Raw genomic sequence first — 26567 nt, forward strand, 5'->3', positions numbered from 1 at the left:
TTGGAATCTTAGTCATAATGTTTGGAATTTTTACTTAGATTTTAGAACTTTTAAATTAGATCTGTGCTATTGTTTTCTTCCTGCCTCTGGCACACTTTAAGCTGTGTAAGATCACCTTTCGTCTTAGTAAAGACTTTTTTGGCATGAGAAATATCAACTTAGAAAATTCTTTTAAATGTGTTTTGTCGTCTTCTTTCCATCTGTAAATAGTGGTTATTTCTGTGAAACATTGGTCATCTTTGTTTTAGTTGTAGAAGTTGGCTTTGTCAGCTGATTTTCTGTGGATGCAATAGAATTTATAGTATATTTATTAGAGGAACAATCACTCTTTCTTTTATTTTTAGGTACCTGAAGCACTCACCCCATCACTTACCACATTCCAGATGGGAAATGATGGCTAAGAGCAGAAAAGCAGAAAACTGTTAAACTACCTCTTAGTTTATAGTCACTCTTAAAAACTTTAAGAGCATATCCAGAGTAGTAAGCTTAAACTATTCTCGGTCCTCAACCACTTAAAATTTGAAATTGAATTCACACTGGCAAAGATTAATACTGATCTGATTAGCTTTGCTAATACAAGCATTATTTAAGAAGGTGCTGCTGTCTAGATAAAATCTGACTATGTTTCTTATGCAGATCAATGTAGAATCAAACATGCAAACTTGATTGTGCTCTTGAAAGTAGCTTAAATTCACCTGTTTGACTCAACACTGGAACAGACGTGGAGAGCTAATGACAGGGACAATAGTCTCAGTTAAAAGGTTTAAAATAGCCTATAATCAGGTAAAGTCAATGGCCTGTGTATACATAGTTTTTCTTATTTCTCATTTGTCAGAGGAGAAAGTGCAATGTTCCCTTCACCCTGAGCAAGCTGCTTTTTCAATTTATTTTATTGACATTTTTGTATTTGTAACTAAATAAGAGGTTGCAGATTTAGGAATACTGTCTCGGGCAGAGCTGAAAGTTGAACCTATGGAAATACACTTATAGTTTCTTAGTACAGCAGGAACTGTCTTAGTGCATTTGTCAATTTCCATGTCCATTCTGTTTCAAAAATTAAATTACTGCCTTATTTTGGAATTTTTGTACACCTTTGGTGGGCGGTGGAAGTTGTATGTGTTATTTTTGCTGTGAATATAGAAATTCATTGTTTGTGTTTAACTTTCTTTTTGGTTAAAAAAAAAAAATACTGCTGAATTATTTTGCACAATGTTGCATTGGGAAGGTAGCCAATTTCATCTGTTCCAGATCTTGATGTGAGTTTGTGGGAAACCTCTAAATGCATTGGTTTTCTCTCCTATACAATAAATGAATCCAGTAGGATTTTAGATATGGTCATGTAACACATATTTTGTACATAATCCACAAAGTGGACCAAAGTCACTCAGTCAGTAATTCACAACTCAGGAAGTGGTCTCCAGTTTACACCATATCACATAACGTTCTCTTTGTGTTAGGTGAAAGTATCCATACTTATGTGCATTATATACAAATAACATGTGTTATGTGTCTTAACTAATAATTTATGTCATGTACATAACCCTTTCGTTCTATAAGAACCAGACACGCTGACTTGTTGGTTAATTTTCTAAAAAAGAAAATTGATTTCCTCTTCTCAGTAGTGTCTCTTGGGTTGTTGTGGAGATGCTTTTATTAGCACAAAGTAATATAAATCAGGACTGTCCCGACAGCGGAATTGCATTAGGTCTTACAATTTATTTTGAATTAGAGAGTTTAGTAATCCAGGCTAACAGCCTAGCTTTGTTTTTTTAAAAAAAGTTTCTTGATTATCTGATTGTGTATTTTGGATGACTTTAAAGAGACTGGAGGAGTATTTGTTAAAATAAACAATTTTAGATGTTGGAAACATACCTAAATCAAGTACAGAAGAATTTGGGCTCTATGTCTGGTGAGAACCAGACTTAACTCTATACATAGTGTCTCTTAAGAGAAAGTAAATGCCCCCCAGCAGATTTATAGATGCCCCCCAAAAACAGATTCTCAGTTCCTGCAAAACAGTATTTGGGAGAGAAAGATGGAGTTTTTGTTTGAAATTTAGGTATAGTTGAAAAGGAAATGAAATTAAATAAAATATTTCAGATTTCCTGCAGGCTGGCAATCCCAATAAGGAATTTCAGGAACACCCACCAACGCCCTCCTTCCAAAGCAGAGTATGTTGCAGAGTAACACCCCAACATATTTCATCATGAGTTTCCTGAAGGCTATAGATTTGTTTTTCAAAGCTCTTAACCTCCTACTACCAGGTGTATTTCTGCTGTGCTACTTCTACTGTACTGCCGGTCTGCACAGGTACAAGGATTCCTGTCTGTGCACCTATTCCTATATAGGAAGGGAGTTAAACTGTATTTGTACAGAGCACTTTTAATGGAATAATCATGTTCATACAAAATGGTGTACAAATTGTGCACCAAACAAATGGTGTAGTGTTCCTCTGGTGCAGTGCTGCAAAATATAGTAGCGATGAGCTGTATCCTTATCCTAGTAAAATACATAAAGCTGGTGAGTGGATAAGGCCTCTGGGTTAGTAACTATCGAAATATAAAAACATACATGAGGACAAGTTTCAGCACAGTCTGGGTCTGCGTCTTACTCAGACACTGGCATGGTTTTATTCTGGTGACATCTGAGAGCACAGATACGAGGAGAGTGGGACAGAGCTATGTAGGTTTCAGGAAGAAGGATGCGGGGAGACAGTTCTGGGGGCAGAGCCAGAAAGGCTGAGACTCATTAAAACGGAAAGGCACGTGCGAAGGTAGAATTTGAGTAAAGGGAGAAGTGTCAGATGTGATGTACAGCTGGATGCTTGTCTGTGGAACAAACAGATGAAGATGTTCCTACCCAGGGACAGGACTTGGCATTTCCCTTTGCTGAACTTCATGAAGTCACTTTTTTGCCAAGAAAGGTTGGACCTTTCTGATCCTCGAGGTCCCTTCCAACCTAGTATTCTATGATTCTGTGTTCCCTGATGCTTGTGGCTGTTCATAGAACTGACACGCTTCTCAGTCTCACTACTGCAATGTCCTCTTGGAATCATCTTGGAAACACACTATTTAGACTTCCACTTGCCTTAGAGAGTCCTTTCCAAGGGTTTATAATTCAAAGTGCTTGTGGGGCAGTAAGGAATCTGGAGGCATAGACGGCACTGACTCCAAGAGGCTTCGCAAAGCTTCCGGGCTCATCGGGGATGCACTTGGAGCTGGGTCTCAGTCAGAAGCTCAGAAGCAGGATTTTCAAGCTTACAGGTCAATGACAGAGGAGCGGCAGGGTTTGACTTAAAAGTCTCTCAGAAGTGGAGAGCCTTTTAAGTCTTCCTAAACACATTGCCTCAGGAAAGGTTTCTGTTCTTTCAGGATCTATGGTTGTTGGGCACTGCTGCTGAGACCTGCCTGGGAGACCTGGGGATTGCCAGGCATTTCATTCTACAATAAAATACTGTGCAGATTATCAAACTTTCTGGAATTCCTACTTAGAAAAAAAAAAAAGCCAAAACAGTTTAGCATTGACTCTCAGGCAGGCTGCTGCAGGGCCAAGGCCCTGGAATAGGAAGTGTTCCAGTATTTGGACAACCCAGATCCATCCCAAGGTTATAGTCCCAGTAAAGACAGGCATCAAGGCCTTCTTCAGTCCTTGAATATTCTGCTCTGAGATTCTCCTGGATTTCACTAGAATGTGACCTTGGCTTTGAAGGAGCTAATTAAAAACAAGAAACTTCAAGGTAAAAGTGTTGGAGTCAGTGAATGGATATTTTCCTCCAGTCTTACTTTACTAAATAACTAAACAGATTTAGCCAATTGTATTTTTGCTGTTATTTGGTTTTTTGGAAGCAGCAGCTTCTAACCCTGAGGTCTATGTTGCTGCAGTTCTGTCCAATTACTTTTGAAAGCAAGAGAGTCCTGTGCTATTGGATTTAGACTTACTGTGCTTTGGAGCAGAACATTGGCATCTTGTAAAACAACTTTCCACAGCAGCACACAGTGGGGAAAATAGTCTGTACTCTTATTTTCTGTTGCAGGTTTGTTTCAGAGAAGAGAAAGGCCTTGAGTTTGCAGATGATCTTAGTCAGCTGAATAGCTCCACCAAACCTGCTATTCACTGAATCAAATCTGAGCAATTCAGAAATAGCTTTAATTGGTATCAAGTAGCAGTTCAAGGTCCAAGAGCAGAGGGGCAGAGGGAGAAAGAAAAGGTAGTCCTTAGTCTGGCAAATTTGAGCAATTCAGAAATAGCTTTAATTGATATCAAGTAGCAGTTCAAGATCCAAGAGCAGAGGGGCAAAGGGAGAAAGAAAAGGTAGTCCTTAGTCTGCTGGTTTAAACTCCAGCATAAATACTGCCTTTTCTTTGTCTCTAATATGCTTCGAACTGTTGGATTAATTTTACGATAAATTAACAAACCAAGCCATTAAAAAATAAAAACTCTTAATTGAGGTCATTTTCTCCTCAGCCCTCTGATGTTTTTTGTCCTCTTAGCCTGATTAAGAAAAAAAAAATCATAGATAACTAGGTGAAGATGTTTTCCTTAGGTAGCCATACTCATATTAGTCCAATTCTTTACGACTTGAATAACTAGCAAGGACTTCAGTACATCTGTGCAAATCTCACACTTTCTGTACTGGTGTACTTATTGAAGGCTATTAACCTTAATGAAAGAGACCTCAGATAACTAATTCTACAGTCATATCACTGTTTTAGAAGAGTGTTTTTGAAATTTTATACCCCCTCACATTTACTTCGCTTTTTCTTTCCTTTCAAAGAAGTTTAACTTTTTTCATATTTTTACTTCTTTCTTATGTTGATTCTGTTTTAGATCAAAAATACTTAAATTTTTTTAGACTGAATTAAGAAAATTAAATTTGTTTCTGAATTTTTCTTTTCCTAGAATGTATTTTCCCCTACTTAGAAGTAACATATGCATTGTATATTTATTTCTGTGTAATAATTAATCTTCCCATTTTGAAATAGATATCTAGATAGCATTTTGCTGTCTGTAAAATATATATGTGTGAATTAAGTGTTTTTTCTTGAACCTTTTTCTTACAGGCTCATGAGGCAACACTGGAGGCTAGGGCTAGCCCAGAGCTGAGTGATCGTATGCAGCAGCTGGAAAGGGAGGTAACACGGTATCGGGAAGAATCTAGCAAGGCTCAAGCTGAAGTGGATCGTCTTCTTGAAATCTTGAAAGAGATGGAAAATGAGAAGAATGATAAGGATAAGAAGATAGCAGAACTGGAGAGGTGAGAATGGTATAAAGTTACTAGAGGAGCAAAATAGCTGACTAAAGTTAGAGATAACTTAGTCCATTTTTCTTGTTTTAAAAACCTTAGAATGCCTATTTTGAGAAAGTCTTTTTAGAGCTTTTCTGCCTTAAGTCCTTTATTTTGATAGATTGTAAGCAGAAAGGTGTTTTACTGTGTGCTTTCTTTACCTGGCTGCTCAAAAATAGGGCTGATATAGATAGAACTAGAAAGGTAGATAGAGGTTTAAGGAAATGGAGATGGTAGGAAAAGTTACTGACACTGTGGTGTGTTTGGAGGACAGTTTGTTCCTTTGATTTGATAAATTCCTCAGGCATGGTTCTCTAAAAAACAAATAAGAAAAATTACTTTTAAGTGCTAGTGATACTACTCAGGTTCTTCTGGCAAGTGGCATTAAAAGTCTTTGTACTGGAAGGGACACAGGTAAGCTTTGGCTCAGTAAAGCCGAATTAACAGATTTGCTTTTGTCCGAACAAATTGTGATTCAGCACTTTTCATCATTTTCCATCTTTCTGTTGGAGTGAGGGTGCTTAGATATTTTTTCTAGACTTTAATGTCTCAAACAAAAATTGTAATTTATTATGATTCCGTGACATCTGTATCACAATTATAAATAGTAGATCTTGGGAAAGACCTGAAACAGATTCTGTTTTCTGTAATTTTCTCACCTTACAGTGGGCCAAGAGGGAGCTTCTGGGCAGTAATACCTGTTTGGGTTTTTTTCTTTACTTTATGATTCGCAATGAAGAATCACTACCTTGGAACAGCACAATGGAAGTTTGATTATTCCCATTTGCCTTGTGCCAAAATAGTCTTTCTAATTTCTGTCCTACTACTATTTAACTGTTCTGCATTTAGTGTCAGGAAAGTTAGGGGAACTCAGTAGAGGACATTTCAGGTTCTGCGTGATGGCAATGGTTATTGTTCATTGGCTTGATAGTCAAATTATGGGCCCCTCTGAATGATTTGAAAACTCTTTTCTAAGAAGTCCATTTGTGTTTCCTTGAAAGTGACAGAGCTCTGAAACGGTTCTTCTTGTCAAATGGGTTTCTTCTCTTTTTACGATTGTAAGCAGCATCCTGTTAGTTTTCCTTAAGTTGCTATTTTATTTAGCCAAAGTTCTGTACACCTATGGTGTAAGATTGAATATCCGAAAGTGAAGATATGTCATTTTTAACTGTCTTCCCTTTTTTTCTAAGTGGTATAACCTTCAGCCCCTTGATATATGATGTATTCACCAGAACATTCAGGCAATAGGTTGATAGAGTAGGTGCATTAAGTATAGACATGAAAAAGCTAAATAGCAGTTATAAGTCATATTTGTCTCTGTGATTTTTTTTTCACTATCTTAGAGGTACCCATCCTGGGTGTGAAGTTCACCATGTCATCATCTTAGGGCATGCAAATTGACTAGGGATCAGGGTATAAGCAACAACCTTCTGTTGGAAGTAAGGTATGGGAAGAAATATGTTGATAGAGCCTTAATTATGTGTGCAGGAGTAACTACGTTTAGGAAAAACAAGTCACAAATATTCATCATTCCTAAACCTGATTCCTAGAGGAGATTGGAATGACAGGAAGAGAATTTTCTTATGCACACTTTTAATGCAATTCTGATTTTCTTATTACATTAGCATTCAGAAACTAATCAAGATTAGGACTTGCAGTGTCAAACACTGAATAAACACATATAAGTGGCCTATAATCAAAAGAGTTTTGTAGTCTACAAAGCAAAAATAACAAAGAAGAGAAATTAAGATGGGCCTCCTTCTCTTTTACAGTTAAAAGCACTGACAGTCTTCAAAGACTTTGAAAGAAACTTTTTCTTTGAAAATATGCAGTTCCAGAGAACTGCAAGACAATTATTTGTTTTCATGTTATAGTAGCAGTTTCTTGATGTTTCAGTCACAGACCAAACTCTTACTATATCAATGAAAGCGTAAAACCCCCAAGTGACTGGACAGCATTCCTTAGCAATTTAGTGAATACTTGGACTATTCAGTGCTATCTGTTCCTTCTTACCACCTGATCTTTGCTCTTACAAAAAAAAGAGCGGTCCTCTTATCTTTTTCACTTATTGTCTTTTCTACTAGTACTGAGATAAAATAGAATATGGCTTCTTTTATTTCTAGTAATTAGAATAGTTATTTCAGCTATGTCAAAGAAAAGACTACTTTTGTTATCATGTGATTGCCAGCAGCCATATAAATCAGCCATATAAAAAAGGGGGAAAAAAAAAAATCTAAGAATATCCATGTTCTCTAACCCCTGCAAGTGGAAACGGTGAAGGTCTTCAAGATCTAGAGGCCTAAGGTGAATACTGTTATTGTGGTAAATTAGCGAAGTATCAACACCTGAATTTATTTTTCAGGTGGAACTGTAATATAATCACAGTACTGGAGAATTGTAGTGAGGATTTGACCAGTAATTTCTCTTTTCTGAATAATTGTTGACATTTTTATTTGGCCTTAGTTGTTTTCAGCTGCTTCCCCAAACCCTGATTCTCTGGAAGCTTGCTTTCTCCTTGTGAGTTTTTACACAAAGCAGAGTTTTTAACATGCCTGTTAAGTGTGTAGGTTGGTCCTGGTTTTATCTACTATGCTTGTTTATGAAGTATTCTTTCATGGCTGAACTGGATATAGCCAGGCATGTTACATGGATGTTTTAGAGCTAACATCTTGATTTAATGAAAAGAATAGATAATTTTGCCTTGTAAAAGTCCTATATTGTGGTCTATGCAGAGCGAAATATTCTACAGCTGTTCAAACTCTGCTGTGCAAAGAAGAACCCTAATGCTTGCAGAAGCATTTGTCAGTAAGCAAAAAAGTGAACATTGCTGTGCCTATCAGGAACCGTTCTTATTCCATGTAGAGCAAGATGAGAAGAAATAAGTCGCATTCAGAGAATAACTGTACTAGCAAAAATGTGATTTTTCAAAAGAGAGAGTCTCTCCCTGGCATTTTTCCTTATGCTAGTTATATGTGACAACTAGACCATACGTCGTCAGGAGAAGAGAAATAGTAACACGGTTTCATCCATAGAAGAGAAGAAATGAGTCGCCTATTAGGGAGGTATGTATAGGGGAACAGAGAAGCAGAAAAGATAGAAGGAGAGGAAGATGAAATGAGAAACAGAAAACTGTTCTCTTAAGCCTTTTCAATGATGGCAAAGCTGCCTTCAGTTCAGATTAAAACAAAGAGGGAAATGCTTCCACTCGTCAGTAACTGTTGCAACTGGGTGGGGGATGTTGTTTTTCAGCTCTGAATGGGAGGAAAGATATCAAAAAATAATGTGTTAAAAATGGTGCATGCTATGCAAAAGTTTGAAAAATACCATAGAGTCAACATGAGATTGAAAGCACAAGATTATTAATTTGTGTTCTGTGTGGGCAGGATTTTGCTTTTTTCTTGCGAGAAGGTGGGCCATGAGTCCACATTTCTCCTGTGGGTGAACAGCCCTATATGTTCTGTTTCTGTCCCCAGACTGTTGTGGTGTAGAGGGTTTTGTAGTTGCCTGGTTATTCACTTTCTTTATAACTAACTGTTTGCTTTTTGTATTGCCATTCCAAAATCTCCTGTCTCTCTGTAACTTTTCATTTTGTGTTTTGTTTCCTTCCTTACTTTTTCTTTCCATTTATACTGTCACGTCCTGGTTCCACGAGTTGTTTTGTTTTGTACATGTGGGGGTTTTTTTGACTATGCCTTTTCTCAGAAAGCACGCGTCCCGCAAATTGCACCCTCCCTACCAGGTGTCGGTCCCTGCACCACAACATGTAGGGGGGTTTGTGTGGGACTTCCTGGGAAAGTGAGTGCTCTATAAGGCTTCTGTTTCCTACGGGGTGGAATGTCACTGCTGGCTGCCCGGCTGCTGCTGCTGCTGTTTGGGTCTGCTGTAATTACGCTTCTTTTCTTAGGTCAAACAGGAACTAGTTATGTCAAGTAGAAGCTCTAACAGTCTCTGCGTTGAACTTGTGTCACAGTGGTTATGACCACAGTCTAAAGGAGGTTTGCTGCTCTTCTCCCTGATTTAAACTTGACAGAAGCTGTTGCTTTTCATTCAAATTCTCTTGCTGTGTTTTAACTTTGATTCTAATTCCTGCTATCAGTTCTGCCTGAACCAACTAAAACTCAAGTGTTCTAAAATGTGTCATTGATAGAGGTCAGTATTGCCTTATTCTTGAGTTTCATTGCAATTATTATCCTGTATTAAAGAAAAAAAGAAAGAGAAAAGAAAGAAAAATTATGCTAATCATCTGGGATGTGGCCATCACGGCCATCAGATGGTAGTTTACACACTGAGATATTTGTGTGCATATATTCTGAAAGTAAGAACTGACTCTCTATGTACTTGAGAAGTAGCAGTAAATACTTATGTATGTGTTGCTTCAGAAGTAAACACTGAGTGAATATATATGGAAGTCCTGGTTCCAGTCACAAGTTTGATACTGATTTTAATTTGGCATGCTCACTATATATGATAGGTAGTCCTTGTAAGGACATAAGGTGCTACCATTTTTTTCATGAAGGAAACTTGACTTTGATTTGGAAACCAGTAAGACAGTGCCCAACTTTGGAGTACCAGCAGTCCCATTAAGGACAGCTGGAAATGATGGCTGTTTTGAGAAAGAGATTTGGGGGGTATTTTCTAAAAAGAATGTTAAGAATGCCCTGTTCAAGAAGAAACCTTCAAACTTTTGATATGTACCAGCCAAAAGATACTTCTTACCTTTAATATTTCTTCTCAACAGTAAATAAAAATAAAAGATTAAAAAACATAGGGTGATCTAGAAGGCGTGTTTAAAACTTTGGACAGTAGAAGGAAGTATCTTACTCTGTATGTCTATAAGATGTTGATATGTTTGTGTAGTGGTCTGTGAAGGATAGATGGAGAGAGAAATTAAGTGCATGTTCCATCAATTTAATGGTTTCCTAGCATAGTGTTAAGGAAACTATATGAGTAAATTATGCCCTAAGTCTTTAAGTCCACAATTTGAAGTTGAAATACGTATTTTCAAGCCACTGCTCATATCTTATAATTCTCTTTAGTTTCCAAGTTGTTTGCGTCTGTGAATTTTTAGATAAGTTTTTTAAAAGAGAATCCCTAAGCAAGGACCACATCAGGGCATTTAAGTGATTTAAAGTAAAAGAGATGTTGCCAAATTAGCATCAATAAATTTAACCTTGAGAGATAGTGTGACTATAATTCTGTATGCTCATAGCCCATTAAAGTCCTTCAAAAATAAAGTGAACTCTGACTCAGATGTAGGAAAAACTTAAACAATTAAATATCATTTTAAAACATTTTAATCCATTTTAGTAACATAAACCATAAAAGCAAACAGAATATGTTTATCTCATGGTTGCATGGTATTATTACAAAGCAGAATTTGTTGTTGTTTCTCATCCACTTGCCTCAAAAGTCCCCAGCTTAAATTAGTATTAAGATTCTAAGGTTAATAACTCGAAATTTAGGACTCTAAATTGACATGTAATTTTAATTTGCCTCTTATGTGAGCCTATATGTCACAGTAAAGTGATACAGTCATTAACCATAGAACAAATTTTTTCCACAAGAATGCTGCCCATAGTGTGTGAAGGACGTACCTTAAATTGTCCCCAAAAAATCCCAGGTGAGGCTGACACCTGTCATGGAAAATTTCAGAACAATTTGTTAATATTTGGCAAGCAACTGAGAACAAGGTCTTGTGATGGAAAGAAGTGATCAGGCCCATAGTTAGCCCAGCTCCACCTCTGAGCACACGAGTATATTGAATATTAAGATTTTCATAATTTCCAAGCTAGGAAACGAAGAATTTCTTTCTTCTCAGGCTTGCTTTTATCATCATACAAAACTCACCTTGAGTTTCACAGAGGAAAAATAATACATTTTATATCAACATGACTGATCTAAACAAATAAGAATATAAGATTCAGGCACCTTTACATACAAGTATTTAACTTCAGACATTTGAAAGTTTGTCTGTTTTCAGAAGGCAAGTGTCTGCCCTCTGAAAGTAACCTTTGTTAAAGTGCCTTAAGATCAACACTCAAACTCACTAATCACTTTTGAAACCTACATCTAAGAGAAGAAAAGAGAGAGAGACACTGACAGTAATTGCAAATCCATCTGTAGAGAGCACCAGATAAAAAAGCCATCATAGTGATTTTACGGTGACTCCTCAATCCGTCCTCACTTTTTTCATATAATGGGATATCCTTTTTTCCATTTGTTCTTTATTTAGCTGTCCTTTATTTCCCATTCTCTCACTTTTCCTGTGTTTTGGGAGAAACTGAAACTTTGTGATATTTCAGAAACAGCTGTTCTGAAAAACAAGGTCAGAGAACCAAAATTAGTCCAGCCCTTGACATGGTGAGAGGTCAGGACTGGTATAGGCTTCGGCTGAATGAGTTTACTGTGTTATCCCACCATTGAACCACCTAAGCCTGGGTACTTGCCCTAGGATTATTTCTGTGTTCAAGCAGGCTGGATTGACACTATCAGACAGAGTGATTCATCTCTGTGAAACTGAGTGCAGACAGTCTCCTTTGTTCAGTTCAGCAATGGGCTGAAAGTTCGGTTTGTCTGCTATTCCAAGACTAAGGATCTGATCTTGGATCTTCCAAAAAGAACCTTACACTAGAGAAATACCTATGAGTAATGAGAAACACTGATTGTGAGCTTTTTTTGAAGGCTTCTTCTCCTGACAAATTTCCTATAGTGATACAATTCTGTTTGGTTTTGTCATTAACTCAAGGTGGTTCTCAAGCATTCCCTCTCACCCCTAAGTCTGCTACCTGTAATGAAGTTGTCATCTGATTTATACTCTGCCTGCATTGTAGCAATGATGGGTTTTATTAGCAAATATCTCACAATCCAACTGCTAGATCAGTAGACTCTAAGAGCTATGATGTAAATAGTTATAAAATCAGAAGAGAAGAAAAATTATGTAAATAAGGAGTCTAGTTTGCGTATCAGGGTTTCATTGTTACCTGCCTTGATTACATCTCTTCAAAAGCTGACTTGTAGCTTTGTTTCAGGTAACATCTTGAAGCAGTGTGAGAGTATCCCTACTCACAAACTAGTATGTAAGGAGTAAAAAAAAATAAATTAAAAAATCCATTTTGTACAACAGTACAATCCATTTTTACAACAGTAAAAATAAAAGTGTCAGATCCTTGCTTGTCTTGGAGTACAATAAGAACAAAAGGAATCACCAGTAAGCCAGTGAAATAGCAATGTTAGCGCTCCATGGCCATCTGTGGTCATGTTCGTGCAGTTAGATCGGTTCACACATGTGTGCATGGATGCACACACAAACCTTCCCTCTCTCTGTCTCTCCACCTCTTCTCCATCCCTCTAAATATCAACTAAAAAGAAAGGAAAAGCCCAACCATCATTCTTTTTTCCAAGAAAAGGTGTCAAAAGTGGTAACCATCAATAGCCTTTCTGCTTTGACTGACACAAGGAAGATTGAGTGCATATTAATCCCTGTCAGACTACTTTGAAGGAATGACAAAGTAGTAAATATGCACAAGTATTGAGTACTGTCACAAGTATGTGAGTACTGTCAAACAAGTGGAATTCAATGGTTGCCTAGAAATCATTACATAAACTTCTCCATAAGTACATCTGAGACTCATGTAGCAGACTCATTCTACTCCGTGTAGCACACAGTCATGTGGAAAAAATTATATCTGGAATAATCAACAGCTTTTAAAATATATGCATTTCTTAAATAAAATACTAAAGTGTTTACGTCTCACCAGCTTTTTTGATCTGCACCCAATGATCAGATTTAAGTCATCAGTATTGTTAAAATTAATGAAACGTCATTTTAAAAGAAAATTTATTTCTCTGAGACTACCATTTGGTGTTGCAATTGTATTGTCTCCCTGAGTGACTGTTGCATCAGAGTACACAGTTAATGAGGCTGGGTAGAAGCACTGGTGCTGGATCTTGTAAGGAATGCTGCAAATGTGTGTGCTTGCTCAAAGGGAAATAGTGCAAACTAAAAGTTATTATTTTGCTCTCTAAGGAGCATGTCTTGGTATGTATCTGATCCTGCTTGCTTGGGGCTGCTTTCTGGGGCAGATGCTTGCCGCTCTCCTCTGCTCAATTTCACTGATGTAGCCTATGCACTGATGCTTCACCTCCCGCGTGTAGCAGATCTCCATTGACTTCCTAACAGATGGCAATTTCAGGAGTCTGCCTTGGTTTTAGTTTGAGTGATAGCACAGTTCTAGGTTTTTTTCTAATTTTAATGTGCTTTCAGACATATTCCTCATTTTAATTTAGGTAATTATGATTATTCTATAAATCCACATTTTGAAAAAATATTTTGAACCCCTGTAAAAAAAAAAAAGGAAGAAGAGTCTAGCAATTACACAAAATGTATTTTTCTTTGGAAGAAATAATTTATTCCATAAAAAAATTAAGATGTAGCAATAATTATCTTCTGTTCAAATCCTGTGCAGCTGGCTAGGTAGTACATCTGTAGCATCCAGGAAATTGCAAGAGACCTCAGCACAGAGTTTCAGGTACTGTTTTGCCTTCGTCTTGTGCCAGCAAAAGATGCTACCTTTAATAGCAGTTGAAAGAACAGTATGGTTCATTCAAATTCTACAGGGCTATCCTGAATTCTAGCCTCTACTTTTTTTCAGTGTTAAATTGAAGAAACAATATCAAAATATTACAATAGAACCAGGAACTACAAAGGGTCCCTGACACGCAAAATGAGAAGTCTTAAACTTTCATAATCTGGATTCAGTAACAGTCATAAAAAATACTAACTTTTTTTCCTCTTGCCTTATTTATTCCCATATGTAACCAAGCATTTATTTTCACTTTTTTGTTGCTTTTTGTTAAATTTCTTGGACCAATCGTAATTCAGCAACTCAGCTTAGAGAGAGTACTCTCAGATTTCAGTCAGACTTGTTAGTTACATGCTTTTCTGTATGAATTAACTGAGGCTTTTGGAACATTATAGCTTACTTCAAGATCAAACACCAAGATGCAATATTTGGAATTTTGCACATCTCATCTTTCCCGAAATCCCCAAATTACAGTAGCTGTCCTTTAAGAACTTGATTTGAAGATTGTTAGTTTAAAAGCCAAAGAAAAGCATCTTTACACTAGTTTATCTGTTACAGACCAACAATACACTTCTCAGCTGTACCTTGCGCTGAAACTGCTGCTTGAACAAATTCAATGTCCTACATTGTTTTTTGTAAAATTTATGCCAGAAATAAGGACTTCAAATTTCATTTACATGGTACCATATACCGAGACTAAAAAGGCATGTAGCAGTCAGCCTATCCTATAGAAATATTTTTCTCCAGACCATATCCTGCCTTTTTAGAGTGCAATTTTGCCACGGGAGAGGTACAATTTGTCGTAGAAACCAAATTGCCACTTTAGACAGCTGGACATTTACTTTTTCTCTCTTCTATTGTCCAAAAAATAATAATGTTTAAAATCAGATTTAAGAGATCCGTATTTATGGCTCCTTGTTGACTTACATTGCTGTTATCAGTGAAATTGACAGCAGATGCCTATGAAAAGATATTGGAGATATTTGGAAAAAAAGCAATAATGAACCTATGGGACTTCATGTTATACAGGGAACTCCAGCATTATGCCTTGGCCAATCCTACTGTTGAACAATGTTGGAGAGAACTGTCGAAGATACGCCTGTTTGGTCATTATTGTTTTTAGATTGCACCTTATATGGGAGAATTAAGACAGCAGCAGTGTGGGAAGAAGAGGCAGATGCTTTTTTTTTGTTTGTCTTTGGAAGAGTGGCTTCAATGTCAAAATTAAGAAAGATGAACTTTAGCTTTGACAAGTCTTCAGGTCTTGAAGGCATTACTCCATGATTGGTGTTTTGTCCCTTCTATTCCCTTTTGACAAGTTTGTGTCATCTGCAGGAAAAGTGGAAAAAAATGTGTCTTGTTCATGGAGAGAAAATAACCCCCTAGAAGATGGCATAAAGGAATACATTAGGGTTCATCTCAATAGTCAAACCCCACATCTTCAAAATGTTTGTTAGAATTCTGGAAGGAGGATACTTGCTAGTGATGTGATAGAAATCCAGAGTTTTCTGCAGTTGGCTTATTCCCCTTTCCCAAGAACTGTTATGTGTTAGAGACTATTTTCTCTACAGAAAGTTGCCTCTAAGGGAAATGGTGTAATCTAATGTAAATGTCCTTTTTTTTTTTAATTAGATGTCTATAGAACATGCAGCTCTTTGTGTTTGTGAAGGACTGACTGTGTGTCTACGTGTCATTACCTGATTTAGATCTGCTTGTTTTGTCCTGTATTCTTCAACTGCTTTATCTCTGGATGCTGTTTTCACAAACTCTAACTCTCTTTCTTTCGCATCTCCTTCCTGGATTTGCTGCTTCCTTCAGCCTCACCTCAAGGTCAGTATTCACTTTTAATAAGGATGTTTATAAGACTGTTGTCTGTTCAGCTAACATTGAGATCTTGCAGAAGATTGCACATCAATTTACATGGTCTACAGATAAAAGATCAGAGATTTGGTGAAGTCCGTGTAGGAGGGTGGGTTGGATACGGTGCACATTTGGAAGAAACTTGTACTTGAAGGAAAGAATTTATGTCAAACCACTGTAAATCAGTGTTGTAGTGCACTAGCAAGAAGGAGGAAGACTTACCAATTAAGCCTTTCAAGGAAAACTCTACAGCAACAGGAAGCTTTAAATATTATTTTTTATTTTTTAAATATTTAAGTGTTTTTGGTTTTATCTGTTACTTCAAGAAGAAAAAAGATTGAACATTATATTTTCTGATACATGCTGTTTAGTACAAAACTAGTTCCTTTAAAATACTAGTCATCCATACTTTAACTGTTGGACTTTTATCCTTATGTCCGTGTTTGAAACTTGTAGTGATGTTGGAGAACTAGTTTTGGTGCAGTTTGGGTGTATTGTGCTGTCAGACAGAACCAAGGGCCTAGGATTAAAGATAAGTAAGTTAGCAAGAGGATAAATTTGTTGAAGGCACAAGGTGATAAACTGCTGAGAAAACCTTACCAAGAGACAACATGGTTTGAAGTTTTTCAGCCATGGCTCAATTTCTTTTTTTTTATAGTTTAAAAGTAGTTGCTAAAGATAGATTTTAGGATTTCAATAGAGTAGCTAGGTCTGTGCCTATGTCTTCAATAGAGTAGCTAGGTCTATATATCTGTGGCCTGTGTAATACAAGTCAGTGTACACGATACAGTGACCCGCAGTTGCCTTTTGAAATGCTCTGAAACCATTTTGGATTCTCGTCTTTGCTGTTAAAGTCTGTTTGGTAGAACGCGTCCGTGACTCCTCATGAAGGAATGATTATAATTGTTTCAGGCAGCGTCTTTGCCCAGAAAGCCACCATTTAATGACTGAAGTTCTGAGTTACAACCAACATCTGGCTTTTCTATTCCTGATTAACACTGTAAAAAATGTGGTGGTGAGTGGAATCCCATGATGCTGTGATGCTGCTGACGCCTTTAAATTGTGTCAGCGTTCTGACCTTGGTTTGGCACAGACATTGCACTTGTGGCCTTGGCTGCGTATTTTCCTTCCTCCCACAAACTAGAAAAAGATTGGAAGTTAACCGTGTTGTCTGTCGATACCTTCTGTATTCAGGCGTACTTGTAATTGTTGGGGAGAGGAAGACTGTCCTTGAATGACTCTCTTTTATCAGATCCCAAAGCACAGAGTTGCCAGGAAACTTTTGTGCCCTGGGAGTGTTCTCCTCTGAAATACACAGTGTATTTTCTTGCATGAACAGAACTTCTGTTGGGTAGTCTGGATTTACCAGTTGCCACCATGAGTGGAGTTTGATGTGCTTTTCCTGGTTGATCAAGTCCTAAATGTTATAGATTCCATCCTTCAAAGATCTTCCTGCTTCAATCCATATAGCTATAGGTTTTTATCAATACCCGAACCTGTGCTGGAATTTGTGATGAACAAGAGGGGGACCTATTTTTAGGGTGTGGTTTGGGTGTTTTTTTTTCTGAGACCTGGCATGATTTCTCATTCCCCAAACAAGGTAACCATAACTTTTATTTCTCTTTTTGTAAAATTTGGCTAGAGAAGATATGACTGTGGTTTGAGGTGGTCAAGTTTAGAACTTTGAAGAGTTTCCTGATAAGACGTTAAAGAGATTGTCAGTTCTGTCCTGATAGTTTCTTAGTGGTTTTATTGATTTTTTTCTTTAGGTTTTTTTTTTCCATTTTTTAGAATTGATTGCTATGATGGCTGGCGGCTGAGGTTTTCATGTATTTATTAAAATAAATCAGGAGTGTAAGAGAATAGGTGGAATAACTGGGTTTAGAACTACAAAATCTCTGCTGGCCAAAAACACAATGAAAAGATTCTCCTAAGGATAAGCAGGAAAATTACAGGGGTTGCAATACCACTTGTTTTCTTTCCTATGCTTTTCAGTGTTTGCCTAATTACCATTAACTGCAACATATGAAGAAATAGCTGTCCTGTGAAGTTGCATTCTACATTGTAAGCTACTGTGGAAGCCATAACTTTATTTTTTCTCTTAATGGTGTAAAGCAGTTCTTTTTTTCAGACACCAAAGCAAATGTGTCTTACTGGAAAAGAATCGAATATGTGAAAAAATGTGTTAGCTATGCCTGTCTCCTAGAAACAGAAAGAAATACTCTGAATTATGTCCGTTGTCATTAAGAACAACTTTCCTTACTGTAATCAGTGCAAAACCTTTGAATTTACCAATCTTTTAAGCTTTCATCATCTCTCTCCTGTTGATAAACTCAGTGGACCAGAATGTAATAGTGTAATCTGCATCACTGTTGCTGTTATGACACGTACTTACTCCTCAGAAGTCTAAGGGCATAGAGTGGATGTCATACTGATTCATAGTAAATAAAATAGAGTTGGAAGGCATGAGGATTAAAGCAGTTTTCCATAAGGAGTTTTTACTAAGCATCTCTGTTGATGACAGCTTTACATGAAGAACTGTCCAATGCTGCCTTCAAGAGTAACAAGCCCCATAACAGTATTCTGTTGTCATTATCTGCAGCAGTGGAAAAAATAGAAAAACACTACAAAGTCATACACTACCATTTTTTTAAGTGGTTTTATGTAGATGGAAAAAGATAAGACTGACAAAATCAGGTGCTGTAGTGAGAAACTACATGCTTTTCAAGAAGAGAATGAGTTATATTGATAAAGCAAAAAAAAAAAAGGTTTCTAGGTTCAAATTGGGTAACAGCTTAACTGCTTCGATTTTTTTTTTTTTGCATTTATCTTTAATTTATCGCCGTTATTTGTATCTTGTCTGCTGAATAGCATTGAACATGCTATTTATCAAGAATTTGTAGCATAGCACTGGAATGGAAAGACAGCTGGAAGAGCAGAACAGGAGGCCTCCCATGGGAGGCTTGTCTTTTGGCATCCTGCTTTCATCCTTGTCTTTCATCCTGTCACGTTTTCTCATACTTTACGTCACATGGTTAATTGTACTGTCTGTCATCGTTTGAAGCAAGTAATCCAGATCTTAAGAAAAAGAAGTTTTCTGGATTTTTTGCTATAACAAAGAGAATTTAATGCAATAGGAAGTAATAAAAAAATACCGTAAACCTTATTTCCCCACAGCAAAGTGGCTTGGTGATTAGATGAGTACAGGCTGGTGGCATGAATCCAGATAAAAGTCTGCTGTGAGTGTCCATGTAAAATTAAATGTCAGTGTAGCAACTCAGCTGTAGCCTTGTAAAAACAAAATATTGAATCTGAGGGGATTATTTTAGTCCTTTTCCAGAGTCCTAAATTTATGTTAAACAGAACACATGCAACCACCAAAGAAATACGTTAAACATATCATCCTTCTATAAGAAGAAGATAGACAATATTGCATAGAAAGTTAAGCAAATGCAGGAAACTCTGGATACTGTTCAATAATTGTTAAAGAAGAAACCAAAACAGAGTACTTTGTTACAGGCATATAGTCTGTGGTACCTGTGGGTTTTTCACTGTGATGAAAATATCTTTATACTCTGTGCCATATACTGTATCTCCAGGAAACTGTGTAACCGAGTACTGAGAAAGTGCCTGGGCAGTGAGGAGAAATTTCACTAGAAGTGTGGCTGGCTCTTTAGTTTCATACCTTCAGGAGACTCTGGTCTTCATTCTGCCACCATGCTGGTCATTAACCACATCAGGAAATGATACAAATTTCAAGCATGTTGAGTCAGCAATGGTTAATTTTAGCTCAGCAGAGCCAGATCCTTTGTGTTCAAAGAAGTTTCAGTTTAAATTTCCTTGGTCATCTCTTAAAAATAACAACCTCCAGTAGTTGTTTTCTATTTAATGTATTAGTCCTCTAATTCTGCTTAGAGCAATATTATTTGAAATGTCAAAATACAGCATTATTTAGAATACACTTTAAACCATGTCTATGTTAATATATCCCAAAGTTAACAAATTATCTAGCTCGTCATCAGAAGATTAACTGAAATTATAATTCAAACTTCATGCAACATTAAATATTTTGACTAACCCATATGTGTCACATCACATTTAGTCAAAGGAATAAAATCTGAAGGTTATTTTTCTCCTTTGATGGCTCACTTCTGTGCAAAAAATTATTCCCCTCCCCACTAAAAACTAGATTTTTAGTTCCATTATAACTCTACAGGACAGGTAAGTGTATTTATAGGCAGTGAATTTATGCGTCTATAGCAAAATAGTCTTGGTGCAAACGTTTCCATAACTGAAGATACCAAAAGCTTTAACAGACCCTAGACTCAGAAATAATGTGATAGTTACAGAGAACTCAGTTGGGCAGGAGACCTTTTTAAAAGGTCACTGAAAAGCATGAGGAGCTTAGTAGCATCTTTTCGTTCTTTTTCACTGATAAGGACTCCTTTCAGATCCCTGAGCATAGTGTCAGAGTCTGCAGGAGTGAAGCACTGCCCACAGAAGTGGAAGACCAAGTTACAGACCATTTAAACAATGCAAATATGCAGGTTGATGGAATCAGATCAGATACATACAAGGTTGATGAGGGAGCCAGCTGATGTCATAGCAAAGACTCTTTCTATCATCTTCAAAAGCTTGTGACTGTCAGGGAAAATTCCTCATGACTGAGGAGGATGATAGAGGGAATTGCATGCCAATCGGTATAGCTTCAGGAACTGGCAAGTTTTTGGAGCTGATCCTCCTGAAAGCCATCTCCAAGTACCTGGAGAAGAAGGTGATAGGGAACAGCCAGTGTGGACTTACAAGGGTTAAGCATTCTTGACCACCCTGATTGCCTTCAAGGATGAGATGACTGTCTTACAGGGGAATCAGTACTGTTTAATGTCTTTTTAATGAAGTGGATGATGAGACACAATACAGCTTCAAAAATTTCATGGATGATAGCAAACTGTGAGGAGGGGTTATGAGGAGTATTTGCTGGAGGGTAGGGTTCCTGTTTAGGGTGACTTTGACAGGCTGGAGCAATGAACTGGCAGAAACCTCATGAAGTTCAATAAAGGCAGGTGCAAAACTCTGCACCTGGAGTTGAAGAATCCCTGCATCTGTACAGGATGGGGGCCAACTGGTTAGATAGAAGGCTGGTGCACAGAGAAGGACCAAAGGATGGCTGAGGGCAAGTTGAACTTGAATCAACAGTGTCATGTTACCGTGAAGAAAACCAAACGCGTACTGGGCTCTATTAGCACAAGCACAGCTAGCAGGTCAAGATAAGTGGTCATTTCCCTATACTTGGGACTTGTGAGTCTGCATCTGGAATGCCATGTCCAGTTTGGGGCTTCCTGCTACAAGAAAGACCTTAGGATAATGGAGTGAGTCCAGCAGGCAGGCTGCTGAGATGACTAAGCACATGGCATACAAGGAGGAGCAGAGAGAACTGGGTATGTTCAAGCCTATGAAGAGGAGCCTCACGGGAGATCATACTGTGGTCTTTCAGCTAACTAATGGGAAGGTCCAGAGAAGACAGAACGAGACTCTTCTCAGAGATGTTCAGTAAAAGGTTGAGAGGCAACAGACAAAAATTGCAACAAGTTCTAATCTAAGTTTCAGTGAGATAATTGGCACAAAAAAAAAAAAAATCACAATGGTGGCAGTCAGATACTGAAACAAGTTCCCAGGGAGTCTGAGGAGTCTTCATCACTGGAGGTATTAAAAACCTATCTGAACAAAGGTATGAGCAGCGTGCTCTTATTTGGCCTTATTTTGAACAGGGGATTGAACCAGGTGACCTTCAGAGCTCACTTCAAGCAAAATTGCTCCATGATTCTAATTTACTGTGGTAAGTTAATCTGTATTCTAGGGCAAACTCTGCAATTTTTCAGTGTTTTTGGTAAGAATTTCCTGCATAATATTGACCTTGAAAAACAGGATAAACAACATTTCTCTTTGTTATTTCATAGCACTACAGATGTAAGAAAAGAAGGAAGTAAGAAAAATATGGTGGAGGGGTCCACTGCACTTTTATTTCTTGCAAGGTTCTACTTGTATTCTCAGTTTTTAAACAATTTTTAAAGACACCGAGAGTTGCTGCTTTCACTGTTGCATCACTGTGATGTGTGTCAGTGTGGTATTAATAGGCTTGTCCTTTCATAAATAATAATTTACCCAGATGTTTTTCTTTCAAGATTGCTAATGTTGCACTTATACACATGTAATGCCTGAGGACAATAGTAGCTTCTCCTACTTCTGTCCCCTTCCTCCCCATCGCTAAACACAGATACTCTCAAACCTTATTGCTATTAACAGAATCAGAGAAGATAAAATTGAAAATTATCTTTGTTTCTCGTGTTTCTTATATGCTCTCTGTAAGCTTGTCTTGCTGGCTGAGGGCTTAGACTGGGACAGTGACCTTAGATCTGACAGCGTGGGGGTTTACTGCTCTGCATCTGCAGTTACCGGGTATGCTGTTATGCCTTGTCATTTGGGTTGAAAGAACCATTTTCCATTTGCAGTATTCACATCCCTTTTTGCAACTTCCTTTCTCTTGCTTGGGTTGTGGACAAATAAAATAGAGCATTCTTGACTTCGCATCTTTTCAGTTGCCTTGTTGAGAAAGAGCATTTTTCTTCTGTGAGATTTTCATCTGGCTAGGAAGTTACTCCTTGTGTATTTAGTCTGCACTTGTGACTAAATTGAAATGTTACGTTTTGTTGTTGTGTTACTTGTGAAGATCAAGTTCTATTTTTGACCTGCACACAAGGTGACTGCAGTGGCTCAGACAAGCGCTCTGGAACCCTTGTGTTTCAGATGTGCCTTTCAGTACTTTACTCATTGACTGAGAGCATTTATTACCACTGGTCACTAGCAAATATATTTCATCCTGATTCCTGTGAAATCAGCTTTCATAACTGGCCTGTGCATCTTCTCTGCAAATAATTTATCATCTTTTGAATGAAAAATGTGATAGGTAACCATAGATATTTATTACAGTCATACAGTTTATAGATTCAGTGCACACTTGTATTGCTATCAGTCAATTAATTTGAAACACTATTAATCACATTACTGTAAAATTAAAATTGCTTATTCATAAAATCCCAAGTAGGCTATTACAGATATTTCAAGATAAAAACATACTTGACATTCTTACACTAACGTTAAGTTGGTAAGCTCTTTTTTTTCTCCTTTTCCTTTTTCTTGTATAGCTCTCTTCCACTTCATTGTCCTGACAGGGCAGGGTAGTCAAGTATTGCTTCCTTCTGCATAACATGTTCTTCATTTGCAAACAACAGAGAGCCCCTTTCATGCTGGAATATGTTAGCTTTCCTACCCAGTCTTCTTCTTGAAGTGCTCCATGTAATTCAGACAGATTTAATCGTGCTCTCAGAAACTTACTTCATTTCCTTCTTATCAAGCAGATAGGCCATTCTTCTTAATTAAAATAAATGTTTTTTTTCACTTTCTTGGAAAACAAAATATTTCCAGTTCTCACCGTCTGTTCATGACACACTAGTTAGCTCCTAGCTCTAAGGAGTGAAGTACTACCTGCACCTTTAGTGACTCAGCATACTCTGTTCAAATTGAAGTGCTTTTACATGGAACATTATTATGTATCTGAACATTATTATGTATCTATTTACAATACTGAACAGATTTGATAGAAATTGGGAACAAGCATGATGGTAGGTTGGAAGTGACAGTAGGGTTGGAGTGATTCAGTTCCAGCATCCGTCTTTCAAGCATTCTGGAATGAACTTGATCATTACAATTCACCTATCTCATTTTTAAAAAACAAGAGTGAGAAAGAATGAGAAATTTGGATTGCGAAATACTCTTTATAGATAGACCAGAAGAGAAGAGTGACATTTGGTCCTAGAAGTTACAGCTGCCAACAACTGGCCGTTCCCAAGCTGGCATGCTCAGTGCCAGCCTTGAGAAAAGATTGCAAAAGGTACCAATCCAACAGAAAACTGAGGCTCCTTTCCTAGCAGTTCCTACTCACCTGTGTTGCTCAGTTCCCTCCTAGCATGTAAACTTGTGACTTCTCAAAGCCATGGGTTTACTGTAACTGCCCAGATGGTAGCACTAAAAAGCATATGTTGTCTTCCTTAGCCTCAACAGTCCAACTTGTAGCTTTTTCGGTCCCACTGTCACTAATAGCACTGACCAGACTCTTTACTTTTGTAAGGCCAGCAAAACTCAGATTGTCTGCAAACTTCCCCTTGCGTTTTTAATGTCTTGAGTTGTTCTTGCCATGTTTGATGAAGTCACGCATGCTGGGAACTAAGGTGACATAATGCAACTTTACCCTGCAAGTATGTAAGAGTAGAGTCTTAGCCATGCAGGCTTGAGTGGGGATGCTGTCTCTTTGAAAATACATTCTTTTGGGGGCGTCTCCTATCATACATTTTCTCTTTCACCAATATTGTATTCTGTGTTCTTCAGTTGTTTCTCTAGGCCTACCTTGCTCTCTAATATTAATCTGCTTTATGTGCTCACTCAGTTCCTTTAGTCTGCAGTGTTTAAAAAAAAAAAAGCAAATAAGTATATTCTGTTTAATCTTTGATTTTTCAGCTGGTGGTATTCTTGGTTTTGCTGGATGTGCCTGAATTCCTCAGGTAATTGTACCAAATAAATAACAGCATTAATGTTGTCCACCTGTAACCAACTACTAGACATTCACTTCACTTCACACATTCACTTCACTTTTCATTGTGTTTTTTCACTTTACGTAGATAACACCAGCAAAATATGTTAGCAATGTCACATAGAGACCTGAATAAATGGTTTAGAAATAGATCTTTTTTTTACTACTAACTCCTTCTAGCAAAACAAATAAAAGATATGAGCCAACACTTTTTCAGTATTTGACATGTCAACATACTTTAAAGGGTTGATACCTCATGAATCGACATAAGGTGTCTTTTCTTTTACATTGCTTGATTGCTCCCTGTTCTCTTGCACATTGCACAGAAAATATTTTTTCTTTTTTGTGATGTATTTTTAGGCCATCCTGTATAAAAAAACCTGGGAGAGAGCATTAAATGAAGTTACTAGTAAATCCTTTATTAGGCTACTGCAAAGTGACACTTTATATTGCAAAAGTGGCCACTGACTTACAATGTGAAAAAAAAATAATTGATTTTTCTGGTGCTTTTGGAGTAAAACACTTATGTAGTTACTGCAACATTTTATGTAATTTCTCCTCAGAGGAAATGTTTCATGATCATATCTCCCAATCAAAGGGACTGTTCACTACATTGTAAGTAATAGGCATAGTTTTTGTAGAGACTGTGCAGTGGCGTTATATGAAGGTTATCAGTGAGATGCAAATAGCTGTTTTTTACTCCATAGTTTATGACGTGCCTTCTTCCCTTACTTGTATCTCTTGCTTTCAGCACAGATTTCACATTTTAATATGGAATATGCAGATGTCTTTGCTCAAAGAGATGGGGCATGGCACACAGATTTTGACAGTTTGTTTCCTTTGACTGCTTATTTCCATGCTCTTTTTGAGTATGCTTGAGTCATGTGAATACATGACAACTGAAATGTAGCTGAAGAAGTCTGCTTTGTATTTTTAAATGCTTAAAGCTTCAAACATTATTGTAACTTGGGCAAAAACCTTATATGTGAACAAAAGCCAAAATTTGGAAGATAATTTTATAGTATTACTGTGTTGGAGAATGTTAAATGGGAGGGGTAGGTACATTCCCAACTTATTCTAATTTTTCTCCTAAATTGTGCTGTGAGGCTTCTGATACTACCGTCTGTTTTGGTTAAATTTCCCACCCTTACTTCTACAGGTACATCACACTCTTGTTGAATGCGTTAAGTTTTCCAAAAATTTTGCTTCCTTTCTGTGTCTATAGAGAAACATCAGATCCCTAAACTCAGAACCATTCTGACTATCAAATTTAAGTTTATTCTCCTTAGAATAAACACCTGCTGAGGCAAAAAAAACCATTCTTTATAGTAGCTGCAGTTCAGATCCCATTCAAACCAGACGGCTGCCATCCCTTAGTCTCCTTATGCACCCTAATCAGAATGAAAAGATTTCTTCAGTGCCTCTAAAACTGAAACTTAGCACCACCATTGAAGGTTTCTTTATGTTCTTTTGCCCTTGGGAAGTCCAGAAGGAGCCTTGGATGTCTGCGCTGCATAACCTGTAAAACTACAGCAGTTCATGCCATTTGCTTGGCTCTGTAGTGCATCTTGTACATAGTTCCCCAAAGCTTGTGGATTTATTCCTAAGTTGGATGTTTTGCTAGTGTATGTGGCTCTGTTAATTTTCTTCCTTGTGAAAGAAGAATTTAAAGACTTTAAAGATTTTCTTTTTAAAGATACTATTGCTCCGAAGATTCAGGAAGAGTGGGTTGTGCATGAAGACCTGGAAGGCCAACTCTGAGGAAAGCTGCAGTTTACTGTGGAAGAGCACATCAGGGGTACATTCTTGGCAGATCAGCTTGATTGTCTACTCTCCTTCGGAAGGACTAAAACAGTTTCAGGAGCACATATGAATTGGTAGTACTTTTCCATTACAGATGTAATCTTTCACAGATACCTTTTTTTTTTTTTTTTTAAATGGACAGAAGTACATCTTATTAGTTTGCAAATATCTGCAAGGGAAATCTAATCTTGAGCCAAGAGATACTGAGTTTGATTAAAGCAACGTGGCTTTTTGTCCTGGTTTCAGCTGAGACAGAGTTAACTTCCTTCATAGTACCTAGTAAGAGGCTATGGTTTGGATTTGTGCTGAGCAGAAGACTGATAATATACTGATGTTTACAGTTGCTGCCAGGACAGTCAAAGACTTTTCAGCTTCTCTGCTGTGCCAGTGTCTG

General features: G+C 37.4%; 1 protein-coding gene across 1 annotated transcript in view; it reads left to right on the forward strand.

Moving 5' to 3' along the window:
- LOC104462985 (ELKS/Rab6-interacting/CAST family member 1) overlaps nucleotides 1–26567 on the forward strand; it is a gene marked incomplete at its 5' end in the record, with an annotated part of 96807 nt that overhangs the window by 43225 nt on the left and 27015 nt on the right. Inside the window, 2 exons of the mRNA XM_010075151.1 lie at nucleotides 5061–5254; nucleotides 15685–15696. Of these exons, the coding sequence (XP_010073453.1) occupies nucleotides 5061–5254; nucleotides 15685–15696 (206 nt within the window). The remainder of the gene's footprint in view (nucleotides 1–5060; nucleotides 5255–15684; nucleotides 15697–26567) is intronic.

This window comes from Pterocles gutturalis, unplaced genomic scaffold (assembly GCF_000699245.1).
Source record: "Pterocles gutturalis isolate BGI_N339 unplaced genomic scaffold, ASM69924v1 scaffold9852, whole genome shotgun sequence".
In the NCBI taxonomy this organism is placed as follows: domain Eukaryota; kingdom Metazoa; phylum Chordata; class Aves; order Pterocliformes; family Pteroclidae; genus Pterocles; species Pterocles gutturalis.